At 37.2% G+C, this 13,537-nt stretch overlaps 2 protein-coding genes and 1 non-coding gene across 3 annotated transcripts; 2 read left to right on the forward strand and 1 right to left on the reverse strand.

Annotated features, from left to right (window-relative positions):
- Positions 1 to 2,147: 2,147 nt before the first annotated feature.
- On the forward strand, positions 2,148 to 2,219 carry TRNAG-UCC (transfer RNA glycine (anticodon UCC)). The gene has a single exon. It is a non-coding gene; the product is annotated as a tRNA-Gly (tRNA).
- A 4,925-nt stretch (positions 2,220 to 7,144) lies between these two features.
- Positions 7,145 to 8,110, forward strand: LOC141613274 (uncharacterized). The gene has a single exon (XM_074432010.1). It carries the CDS (start codon positions 7,145 to 7,147, stop codon positions 8,108 to 8,110), a length of 966 nt encoding a protein of 321 aa, XP_074288111.1.
- A 3,216-nt stretch (positions 8,111 to 11,326) lies between these two features.
- On the reverse strand, positions 11,327 to 12,019 carry LOC141613275 (RNA polymerase II C-terminal domain phosphatase-like 4). Its single transcript, XM_074432011.1, has one exon. It carries the CDS (start codon positions 12,017 to 12,019, stop codon positions 11,327 to 11,329), a length of 693 nt encoding a protein of 230 aa, XP_074288112.1.
- Between the last annotated feature and the right edge of the window lie 1,518 nt (positions 12,020 to 13,537).

Consider the following 13,537-nt stretch of genomic DNA (forward strand, 5'->3'; position numbering starts at 1 on the left):
GTCTTGCGCGCTACAGACGCTGCTGACTGCTGTTACCTAGGTATCTATACTAGTTATCAGATCATAACTAGTATAGATACTCTGTTGAAACCTGTATCTATTATTCTCCATTAATAATATTTTTGTGCTCCATTCATTTAGGATATCAATACTATATATTAAATCCAGAAAACAAGGCACTTCAATATAATTAAAAAAAGTTATACAAATTAATTATACTATACAGTTTTAAATCAATAGCACCGTGTGATGGACCCGATTAACAGATCTCAATGCAAATATTATATAGTTTGGGTTAAAATTAAATTATATAGAATCTTGGTAATTTTCCTAAACATGGTCAATTTCCTTAAAATAAAATAATTAATTAAGATAGTCAATTTCCTTAAAATAAAATAATAATTAGTATAAACATGCACATTTATGGTATTAATTATTATTATCATCATAAAATTATATATTAAATTTAAAATCTATGCAATTTTATTAAACTTTATAGTTTATTAGATGTATAGAGATGTTAATTATTTAACATACAAAAATATAATAAGTAGGTTATAAATAATTCAAGTTAGATTCCATAATATATAATATTGCATAATTCTTTCGATTTGATTTAATCCATATATGCAATATATTTATATAAATATATAATCCTCTTAAAATTGCATGCCTAAGTAGTAAAAGTAATTTCGTCAGTAAAGAAAAGAATTATAGTAACATTGGATATAGTTATATGATAGTAATCACTCATTTGAATAGTAAAAATAACAATATTATCAACGAGATTAGTGAGAATGGTGGAAACACCAATGAGAGTAGTGAAATAATCAATATTAATGCGGTAATAGTGAAAGTAACAATAATTACGACGGGAGTAGTGAAATTATCAATATTAATGCGGTAGTAGTGAAGTAACAATAATTACAGAGGGAGTAGTGAAAGTAACAATGATTATGGGCAAGTAGTGAAATGTTATTACTATTGTTTCATTAATAAGAGTAAAATATTAATAGCGGGAGTAATGAATTTGTCTCAAAATTTTATTTCATCCTAATTTTAGGATATGTTATAAAAAATATATTAATGATAAATTTATGGGTTATGCAACTTTAAGTAATTTTATTTAATGAAAAAAAAAAAATAATGGTAAGTAGAGGTAGCCCGGGCGAAGCCGGACACCAATACTAGTTTAATTCTTATTATCAAATATAGACAGGACAATGTTTTCGTCCCGATTGTGCAGACAGCTAGATTAGTTAATTTTATGGAGGTTGAACCATGTATGATAGGCATGAGATTTGTCTTCCGAAGGTTGAACGCCTTAGGGTCTGTTTGGATAGGAGGATTTGGAGGGAAAGAGAGGGGAGGGAAAGGAAGAGATGATAAATCCTTTGTTTGGTTAGCAAAATGGAGGTGGAGGGATTTTGAGGGGATGGAAAATGAATCCCTCCACTTCCCCCCTCCAAGCCAAATTATTTCCTTTTCAACAAAGGCAAGATTTAGAGGGAAAATGACCTCCTCCATTCTCCCTCCCCTTCCCCTCCCTTCCATTCCATCCCTTTCTCTTCCCTTCTTCTCCCTCCCCTCCCTTTCCCTCCACTTTTGCTATCCAAACATATGTGTTTGGATTGATGGAATTTGGAGGGAAAAGAAAGGGAGGGAGAGTAGGGGATTTAAAATCCTTTATTTGGATAGCAAATGAGGGTGAGGAAAATGTAAGGGAGAGATTTGGAGGGATCCAATTTCCTTTCTCCAAGCCTAATCAAAATCTCTCCACAATAGGCAAGATTTGGAGGAAAATTGTATCCAAATACCCACACCTCACTCCCCCTCCCCTCCCCTCCCCTTCTCTCCCTTTCCCTTCCCTCCTTTCCCCTCCCCCCCTTTCCTTCCCCTTTTACTATCCAAACACACCCTAACGGGTAATGCATTCACGTAACAATCTTTATTTTTGACAAGTAGTTATAACAAATGAGAATTTTAAGCGATAAGGTTTAACTAGGTCTGTCACTTTGTGTATCCTTGTACTGCTCTTCTTGGCTCTGTGCTCTGTAGTTCACTTGTAAATGCTTTTGAATGTTCCGAAACTAAGAGACCCAACAACAGAAATAAATATAACGTTTATGCTCTTTGATCATCAGTTGGCGTCTGTAGTCCAACGGTTAGGATAATTGCCTTCCAAGCAATAGACCCGGGTTCGACTCCCGGCAGACGCATTTATTATTTTTGACTTTTTTTTCCTGTTTGACGATCACATTAAATATCAAAGAAATGGACGCACTTTTCAGTTTTCAATATAGAATCGAAGGCGTAGTCTTTAGGAGCATCTGGCTGACAGCAAAAGATGGAGATTACTTGATAATAGTGTGGATTGTCTTGTCGATATTGGAGCTATATGGTGACACTTAATTCTCATCGTAAGGTCAGTTTCAACCTTTGAATGTATTCTGTTAGAACTTGTTTCAGCCATAAGGTAAAATATGATTGATGTCAAATTGTCAATAAGTAGCAAGATTCTAAGGCCTAAAGTAGTCGTGACGAATATAATGAGATTTGTGTTCTTAATTAGTTTGATTATGACTCATAACAAGGTCTCTAATTATCAATTAAGGCGTGTGATTTTCTTGTTATTTTTTTGCAGAGTTCTTAGTTCTTACTACTTGGTGACGAATCTTGTTATTAATTTTCCATGAACTATTAAATTGATTACTCCCTGCTAGACAAAAAATTGTGTTACGAGTATCAATTTCAATTCATCAGATCATAGTTTGATTAAATAGACTGGAAATGAGTTGATAGTTCTTGCTACACCACACACGTTACAAAACGCAAAATAATCAACATGTTTGCAATGAAATAAGTGCTTCAGAAAATCAATACAACGAAATTATTATCAGCAAACAGGGTACAAAGTAAAGCCATACTCCGTATGTTTTAGGCAAGTTGTGAATTTGTGATTGAGTTTTATTTGCGAATATGATTGCCAATATTGACATCTTCAACAATTTGTGTTCCAGACCCGTTAACATTACCGCCTGTGAAATAAGCATTTCCTGCAATAGGCATATAGGTGCCGGGTCCCCAAGGAAACATGACCGGAGTACCTTGAACATCATTCATATTCACGACAGCTGCTTCACGTTGCTGTCTTGGCTGGTGGCTAATCATAGCTTGATTTTGTCGAACTGGCGGGTCCAAGGGAGGATAACCGTAGTCTTCTGGGCGAGTTCCCGGTGGGAAAGGAGGAGGGTAGCCATATTTTTTCAGTTCTTCAGGATAATTTGCAGGAAATTGTGCCATTTTGTGAAGTATATTGGTGTTAAAGAGCTTTCTAGCTTGCTTCTTGTTTAAATAAAACTATATGGACTCTAGACCCAACACGGCAACTCTTTATAGTTTTTTTTTTTTTTTTTTTTGCTGGTGTTGACCAAGAGTATCCTTACCGACATATATGCCAATCTCCTTCAAGTTACTCAAGGCAACTTAATGGATAGATCTCTCTCAAGTTTGGTTTTTCATTCGTAAGAGTCAGGAATCGAACCCTTTAACCACTTGTTTAAGAGATGCCTTTATCACTCATACCAACCAACTTTTGTGACAACTATTTATAGTTGAAGTGTTATTTAAGTCAACTAAGAAATGGTCAAACAATCAACTTATTATTATGTCTAGTGTCCAAATACACAAACGGTTTTGTATACGCCCAAATATAATCTCATTATTACATATGGAGTATAATTTTTTTTAATGTTTTTAAGGCTTTTTAATAAATTATTTAAGTATATTATAAAGAGTGCATTTTAATTATTTCATCTAAATGGGTCTATGTAGGATCATTTTTTCTTTTGTCAGGTTCGGTAGCAAAGCCACACTGGGTTTACAATAAATGGAATTTAATTATTGAAGCAATGGTGCCTAGCTTTCTTCGCAGAATCCGTTGTCTCTAAGCTGAGCATGAACTCCAAGCTTATCAAATTTTCGAGATACCGGTGTTTAAGAATGACAGGTACAAGCATGTTTTGCCATCTCTTGTGTAGTTATGTCTTATATTGTGAACTGTTTTACCCTTATTGAAAACAAGACACTAGTATATAAATACTACGGAGTATGTTACTTAGACTCGGTTATAAATAATATGCATGTTCAAAAGTCATGCGCGGAAATGAAGACCTGCAAAAAATATTTGATAGGGATCGTGGAATTGGAAATAGCCTTTGTAGAACAATTTACAATTCAGGCATTGGGAAATATAGTTGTTACATGTATTCATTAATAGATAAGATAATACGGAGTAGAAATTAAATTTCTATGTTCAAAGCGTCGACAATTTATCTACGAAATTGCTAAATTCTTCAAAAGACGATTACAAATTTCGCAACAGGGGACGCCTGCAACATTTGCGTCTTTTTGCAGCTGGATCACAAGAATTGAAGGGTTGATCAAAGACAGACCTCTTCCGTTGTGACACCATAACTTGTTCCTGTTTTTGACAAGCTCGAACGAATTTGATCACTTTCCTCACATCGACCTGGTCTTTGTCAATTAGTCATGGGATGGAACTTGAATATCTCTCTCTAAAATAAGAGCTTTCCTCTCACTGAAAGTGAGCTCCCCAATTCTAACGAAAATCAATACTTAATAATCCAATAATCACAATAATCTCCACCAAATTTCTTTTATTAATAATCACCCTTATAAACTCTATTACCTTCTATCCCTATTATCTTCAATCTGGTAGTTTTTTCAGTAAGAACCCTAATTTTGGTTCGATTAGAAATCGGTGCGGATTTCAATTTAATCAAGTTTCTTACTTCGTTTTGTCAGCTACTTAGTACTAAGCGGGTTTCGGTAAGCCTTATTGTTCTTTCTGCTTTGTCTATTTCATCCTTTGTTCACCTGTTTTCTGAGATGTTGTCGGGTTATAATCAATCGATCATTGATGAATCGAAGGAGAGTTGGGCGTCATGTGCGATTGGTTACCTCGTTGATTATAGAACGCTTAGTGTTGGTTTGATTAACAAAATTGTTCGAGATCATTGGGCCACTCGTGGTCGTATTTCTGCATATAAAATGGGCGATCTCTATATTTTTAAATGCTCTAATTTACTGGATAAAAATGATATTATAGATAGGAATATTGCTGTCTTCAATGGTGCTTTAATGGTGTTTAAGGAATGGCTGTCGAATATCTTTCCTCATAACATAAGATTTACAAATGCAAGGATCTGGGTAAGGGTATATGGCCTCCCTTTTGAATTCCTTAATTCACATATTGCTTCATTGGTTGGGAGTATGTTTGGTAACGAATTTACATTGGCTGATTCTACAAATTTTCCGGGTGATGTTTTTTTGCGTATCAGGGTGGTAGTAGAGCTTGATAAACCTTTACTTCCGGGTTTTTATCTAGCTCTACATGATGGGTCTTTAGTGTGGGTGCAATTCAAGTACGAGGGGATAAGTAAGACTTGTATTCGGTGTGGCTGTCTTGGTCACAAGGTTAGTGGTTGTTCTGAAACGGATGTGATAATAAAGAAAAACATTGACACGCTTTTGTCTGAAGTTACTCTTAGGGGTTTTCCCACTTTACCGGCTCAGAATAACTTTACTATGTTTAAATTGGATTTGCGAGTATCTCCATCAAACTCTACTTCCAGTGTACATCGAACTAGGATGTGGCAGGACAAGAAGTTTCGACACCCCTCTGTTGATTCAAGAATTTATCCGGGTTCGATTTTTGTGCAAGGAATGCAACCTTTTATGGGGCCGCTGCTTCAACCTAAGGAGTGTGAGGGAAATGAATTTGGTAAAACTGTGCAGAACTCATCTCATTGTGTTCAGTCATCTACATCCGAGATTGAGGAATCTAATCAGACTACTAATAACTTTGACACGAAAGAGCTCAACTGTGTGTTGGAGTTGCATTCAATGAATTATGACAACACGACACCTACTGATTTTTATGGTAACATTGGAAACCTAGCTACTGGATTTTATGGCAACAATGGAAATATTGCTGAGATGGTAGAAACTATCCCTAAAAGAACCAACCAGGTGGAGCAAGAGCAAGAGGAGGTAGTTACACTTGTGAAACTGGAATTGTCTATACCTCTGAAAAATAGTAGAATGAAGGGTAGGGAGGGAATTCTCCCAGTTAATATTTCCAAGTCAGAGTCTAACGTCTGCTTTCCCATACCTCTATGACGGCTGGATCAAAAGAAGCTGGGAATTCTATGGGAACTAATAGTATCTGTCAATTTTCTCCCTCATGTAAAAGAAAAGCTAATTTTGAGGCTGCTTTCATCGACATTCCGGAATATCAATGGGATTCCTTTGAGAAGGCTACCGAGCTCTTGAGGATCCTAAATAAAAAAAGGGGTGGGACTATATGCGATGATACTGTGCTTATAGATGATGTTTATTCGGTAGGGAATGCTCCTACTTTTGGAATCGGATGCACTACTGGGTTCTTTGCACCTGTGGCCATTCTGAAAGGGGATACGGAACTTAAAAAAGCCTCTTCGTCATTCCTTGCCCTAGCTGAGCCCTGTCTTTTTTCAGTAATGGAGGTTACTAGTGGGTCTGCGAATGACACTGGTGATCCCTCTTCTGTGATGCATACTAATGACAAGAGGAAGGGTGTGGCTTCTGAAGCTAAACGAATTTATGATTGTCAGGAATTGTCCCTCGCTAAATATAGATGCACCTCTGATGGTTTATCGGGTATGGGTGACTGGAACTATGGGTCAGAGTCTCTGGAGAATGGAAATCGTGATTTAATAGCTGGGATTAAGAAAAGAAAACGCTTGTCACAGCCCGATGCTGGTCAGGAAGATGTGCTTCTATCTATGGGGCATGCGAAGGCATACTTTTCTCAGGTAGCTGAGCTGGAAAATGCTAAGGAGTATTTGAGGCAGCTTGCCAAGAGAAGCTGTGATGGGGATGGTATTTTAGCTGATAGAGAGACTGGTATGCACTACGGTTTTAGGGTGAGTGTACCGGATGTGGTTATGATTGACTCAAGTGACTCTTCTTCTTACTCCGTTAATGGAGTCCCTGGAATTCCTACTACTACTGCAGATTCTGGGTTTTCTGATGCTGATGGCGTTGCGGAGGTTGGGCCTACACAACCTCCTCTGTCACCATGATGGGCCTTGTGTGGAATTGTAGGGGTCTTAATAACACGCTCGCCCCTACAATTCCGAAGATAAGAGCGTTGTTAGATAGTAAGTATTATGATTTCCTTTTTCTTATCGAGACCAAATGTAATGCGAATAAAGTATTCCCTATGTTTAGATCATTAGGTTTTGTGAAGTGTTTTGGGGTCGACGCCGTTGGAGCCTCCGGAGGTCTATGGGTGGGGTGGAAAAAGGAAGCAAAGATGACTCTTGTAAGGGCATGTAGTAACTTTATTGTGCTTTTGGTCAAGAAATATGATGGTCTCTTTTGGTATCTTGTGCTTTTTTATGGTGCTCCGGAGTTAAATTTACGTTCTTCTGTTCTAAATGAGCTGGATGCATGGATTGAGTCTTGTACACATCCGTATCTTATTATTGGAGATTTTAATCAGGTGGATTGTTTTTTGGATAAATGGAGTTGTAATCAGAATCTTATTAGGGGAGCAAATGAGTTTGTAAGTTGGAAAATTAGGAATGAATTAATTGATATACCGTTCAAGGGGCCGAGATACACATGGTGTAATAATCGTAAGGGTGACCAAAGGATATATGAGAGGCTTGATAAGGCTTTAGGCTCTAAGGATTGGCTTATGCATTTCCCAAATACGGGTATTAAACACTATCCTTTACAATTATCAGATCATGCTCCCATTGAGCTGGATTTGCAGCTTACTGGGAGTGGAGGAAAAAGACCATATAAAATGGATGCTTGGGTGTTAGATCACGAGGAATGTTTGAATGGGATACGTGTCGCCTGGAACCAAGTGGTGGTTGGATCACCGGCTTTTATAGTAGTCCGCAAACTTGCAAGGGTACGAACTACGGCAAAGAAATGGGCATTGGATAAAAAGGGTGAGTGGAGGAAGGTATGGGATGATTTTGATAAAAAGTTGGAGGACGGTATGAATTTGGATGTTTCGGGTGGAGGGTAGGAGCTGTATATGCAAGCAAATGAGGAAGTTAAGGCTTTTGCTAAGGCAAATGCGATCTTTTGGAAACAACGTGCTAAGATGCGGTGGATAGTGGATGGTGATACATGTACGAAATTCTTCTTTAACTGGGTCAAGGGGAGGAAAGGGAGGAATTATATACATGGTCTTAAAGGTGATGATGGTGTGTGGATTTATGATCATAATCTTGTAAGTTCTGAATTCCAAAAGAACTTTAAGACTCTGTACGAGGCTTGTGATGGTAATCAGGAGGAGGTGGAATGGCGATCGGTGGCTTCCTTTGATCGGATCCTTTCTCCGATTAAAAGGTTTATCTCGAATGATGATGCGGACCATCTTCTCAAGCCTTTTACAACTAAAGAGGTACGGGGCGCTGTTTTCTAGATGGGAGCGTATAAATCCCCGGGGCCGGATGGTATTCCGGCGTGCTTTTTTCAGAAATGTTGGCCCTTAGTGAAGAAGGAGGTAACTAAGGCTGTGCTATCTATATTGAATTCTGGTAGGGTCCTACGAGAACTGAATAGAACCTTTATTACTCTTATACCTAAAACTGATAGTCCGGAAGGTGTCACGAATTACAGGCCCATAAGTCTTTGTAATGTTCTCATGCGCATTGTGTCTAAATGTATTACAAATAGAGTGGCAAGGGTTATGGGATCTCTGGTGAGTTAATCACAAAATGCCTTCATTCCTGGCCGGTATATCAGTGATAATATTTTACTTGCCCATGAGACCATTCATCGTATACTGAGCCATAAAAAGGAAAACATGGTCGGTGTGCGTTTAAGGCGGACATGAGTAAAGCCTATGATAGAATCAAATGGGATTTTTTGGAGGCAGTTCTCATTCGGTTTGGATTTCCACCAAAATTAGTACTACTGATTATGAATTGCGTTACTTCGGTATCTTACGAGGTCCTTTTTAATGGTTCTCCGCTGCCTCGTTTTCAACCGCATTGTGGTTTGCGCCAAGGTGATCCTTTATCCCCGTACCTCTTTATTCTTTGTATGGAGGTACTTGGAGGGCAGATTGAGCATGCAAAGGAGGTGGGTCTTTTGAAAGGGATCACACTGTGTCAGCAGGAGGAACCGATCACACATTTAGTTTTTGCAGATGACTCTGTTTTTTTCTTCCAAGATAAGGGACAAGCGGCGGCTAATTTAAAAAGGATTTTGGATGATTATTGTGATGCATCAGGACAAAAGTTGAATTTGGATAAATCTGGTATTCTCTTTAGTCCGAGTACAACACTAGCAAAGGCACAAGAGACCATGAGTAATCTTCGAGTACGATCTTCAAAAGGTATTGGAAAATATTTGGGGATTCCCGCGGAGTTTCAGGAATCTAAGAAGGGGATTTTTGATTCTCTTCTTGATTATGTCACCAAACGCATCTCTTCATGGAATGGAATATTCTTATCGGCAGCTGGTAGGCTTACCTTAATTTCTTCAGTCCTATCAAATCTCTCTAATTACTTTCTATCGGTTTTCAAAATTCCGGTAAGTGTGTTAGCAAAGCTCAATTCTCTGTTGGCACAATTTTGGTGGGCTGGGTGTAAACTGGGGAAAAAGCTTCATTGGTGCAGCAAGAATTTTCTAAGTCTTCCTAAGAGTTTGGGAGGATTGGGTATTAGAAATGTTGGATGTCTCAATAAGGCGCTGCTTGCTAAACATGGTTGGAGGCTTGTCTCGGGGGATGATTCTTACTTTAGTAGGATTTTCCGACGAAAGACTTTTGGAACGAATACCTTTGTTGATGGACTTCGACCTAGACATGGTTCGGGCTGTTCATGGGGGATTAAAAGTATTAGGTATGGCCTGGAGCTAATTCTGGATAACATTGGTTGGAAGCCAGGCTTGGAATCTAGCCTTAACGCGTGGAATACAAAGTGGGTCAATGCAAATACGCCGGAACCGAAAGACCGTTTGCTTGAGTCAGCCTTTCTTTTTCTGGGTAGCCTTCAAGTACGGGAGTTATGGAATCGTGACTTGACGTGGAATGCTTCTCTAGTGCGTGCCCTCTTTAAGGAAAAGGATGCGGATTGGATATTGGTATCTCCCCTATGTACGTCTAGAAAGTATGATGAAGTTTTTTGGCCTCTCACTAGTGATGGAAATTATTCGGTGAAGAGTGGGTACGACATTGCCTTCATGGAGTTTTTTGAACAACATGGTACTCTAAAAGATAAATCCAGGATCACCATGTCAGGGAGGGGTTTTTTTAAGTCCCGCCTTTGGAGTTTACCTGGGCTGAATGTATGGAAGGTTTTGATCTGGAAGATCGTCACAAACACCCTGCCTGTAGGTTATGAGTTTCATAAACGATCGATTGAAGGGAGTCATACATGTCGGATGTGCTTAGGGGATCAACAACATAGCGAGACAATTGAGCATATCTTTAGAGATTGTCCTTTATCTTCCAGAGTTTGGGCAGGGACGGCCCTTGGGATTCGGGTCGAAGGCACTGCGATGATCCCGCTTGGTGATTGGCTCATAAACTGGATCCGATATTTAGATACTTTGGAGGGGGGCGAAAGTCAAATTTTAGTCTTCTTGGCAACCTTATGGGGTCTATGGACCACTCGTAACAATGTGGTCTTCAGAGGAGATCAGGTTATGCCGTGCGTACTTCTTCAGTCAATCGCTAACAATGTTGAGGTGTATCTACAATCTAGATTGAACGAGAAGGAGCACAATGAGAAGATGCAAGGACGAGTGTCACATTCGTTAGGAGATGATGGTATGCAGACTATTAAGGATGGTCACCCAGTTTATATAGTTGGTAGATGGGGTCATTGTAGAGGTATACGGATAAAGGTTGATGCTGGATGGTTGAAGACCTTGGACGCGGCGATAGGGTGGGTGGCGTATGATAGTGATGGGGTTATGATTGAGAGCGGAAGCAGGAAGACTAAGGCTGAATCAGCTCTGCAAGCGGAGGCCTTAGGTATCTCTGAAGTTCTTCAATGGGCCGTCGGTAGGGGATTCTTTCATCTAGAGGTAGTGTCGGATTGTCTACCCTTACTTTGCCAGATTGCAGGTTTTGCAGGAGTTCATCATGGCATCAAAGGCATTCTGCAGGATCTCAAGGACTTTTATGCGTCTTTTCATTGTTTAAGTTTCGCTTATATTGCTAGAAATCTTAATTTTGTAGCACATGGTCTCGCTTCTCGGGCCATGCGAATGTAAAACTCTTTATTTACGGTTGCCAAAAAAAAAAAAAAAAAAAAAAGACCTGGTCTTTGTCAAGAGCAGCATCATGTCCATAAAAGAATACACTATGGATCGACCTTAAAGTCCTCAGCACCCTAGCAAGCTCTTCGTCCATCGCCCCTGCACCCTCCAAGCCCTCCAACTTAGGTTGAGTATCTGTCTGATTAGTCGTAAAAAAGTTGTAAGGTGCAATCTGAACAAGATTAGCCTCATTACTCATCCAAACTCCCCGTGTATCATCAACAATCACCACAACACGTTCATCAGACATTACTATATCGATTGATTTCTGACCCTTTATAGCACAATCTTCCCTAGACACTACTTTCCCAAACCGAAACTCATTACCACAACAATCTTCAAGCAATCGCGATATTCTTTCCGTGTAAGGCCGCTTACCCATTGTAAAAATCGAAAGGTCAAACATTGTACTCGCTTCTCGGAGGAACAAGTCAACACCAGGCCTTAGCTTCACCACATGCGTACCTTTGGAAATCTTATGTAGCTTATGTTTACAGTTTCTGATACGTTGCTTGTCTTCCAAAGTAAGCAACGTTTTACATCTAGCATGGATTAGGGTATGGTCTAAATCAAGCACCAAATGTAGCTTTTCTCGCCATAATAAGTTCTCAAAATCGCAATCTCGAAAGAAATTAATTTCTTCAGTGGTGCGACGCATTTTTGGAGGATTAAAGATTATTGTAGAAGAAATTAAAGTATTATACGAAAAATTAAACTGATAGTTTATTTTTTTTTTTGGTGAAAAGAAGCGGGTTTACCCCATTAAACTGATAGTTTATGTTGCTATGTAACAAGTCTATAACTACTCTATATATAGTGGAAATATGGAAAGTAGGGGGGGGTAAGAATTAGGAAATACTCCGTACTATGGTCAATCGCTGTAAGAATAGGAATTACACCACAATTAGGAAACTTTCCATAAAACGTAAACAATTAGTTATATGTTTTTTTTTTTGAAAAAATTTGATTATTATAGTTATAATCAATATATCTATCTATCTATATTATTAAAGGAAACTTTTTTCGAGCGATTACAGAGAGTCCAATATCTACGAAACGCTTTTGACCAATAACTATTGAGATATTACTTGATTTACATCTACTATAACTATAGATAACAAAAAGATAAACTAATAATGATAAATAATATAGAATCTTCTCTTACGTAGAAAATAGAGAGAGATTGTCTGCCTTTGTGTAGAATCATACCCTCATTAGAATCATACTTTCAACTTACTTCTTAATCAAATTTTCGTATTGCTAATTACTATATATATATATATATATATATATATATATATATATATATATATATATATATATATATATATATATATATATACTAAGTCATATACTTTTACGTTCTCATACTACAGTTATTCCTAGCCTACATATTTTATCATTTATTTATTTTATTATGCATCTTTTAATGAAATTTTATTTTTGCATTTGTTTTTTCCGCTTTTATCGTAGAGTACTATTATGGTTGATGTTATATTGTTATCTTTGATCTTTGATGTATTCTAATGAATTTAGTCTGATCTTCTATTTGTAGGACACATATGTTAATTGCACACGAAGGCTTTAGCTAAGCCAAGCAAAGTTAGTTGCAAAAGTTCACAAAGTGGCCTTCAGTTTATACTTAACAATATTTTTCATCAAGAAAAAGTAAGTTATATCGTTTTTATTGCATATGTGAATTGTTGCGTATACTTTTATGTTATTTAAAGTAGATATTATTTCATTTTATATTTATACTAGGTAGTATCCCGCGCTTCGCGCGGCATGTTTTAATATTTTATGATTATAATTGAAGAAAAATTATATAATTCATATATATATGACCTCCTTCAATATTTTCTCTTATAAATAAATTTTTCTCAAATTTAATATTTTTAAGTTTAACTTCAATGTTTTAAAATAAAATACATAAGAGTTTTAATTAAAACTAATAAGTGATAATTAATTATGCATGATCAACATTTAATAAATAAATTTGTGACTGGTGAAATATCATATTAATCAAAATAAAATTTATTCGAATAATACAACAATCAACAATAAGTTCTCAAATTATATCATTTCACGATAATTTATGTCTCAAATCAATTAATATTTATTCAAAATGATGTGAACATAATTTTATGTAATTTTTAATTTTTTATGTATAACATGT

Source organism: Silene latifolia, chromosome 11 (genome assembly GCF_048544455.1).
Source record: "Silene latifolia isolate original U9 population chromosome 11, ASM4854445v1, whole genome shotgun sequence".
NCBI lineage: Eukaryota > Viridiplantae > Streptophyta > Magnoliopsida > Caryophyllales > Caryophyllaceae > Silene > Silene latifolia.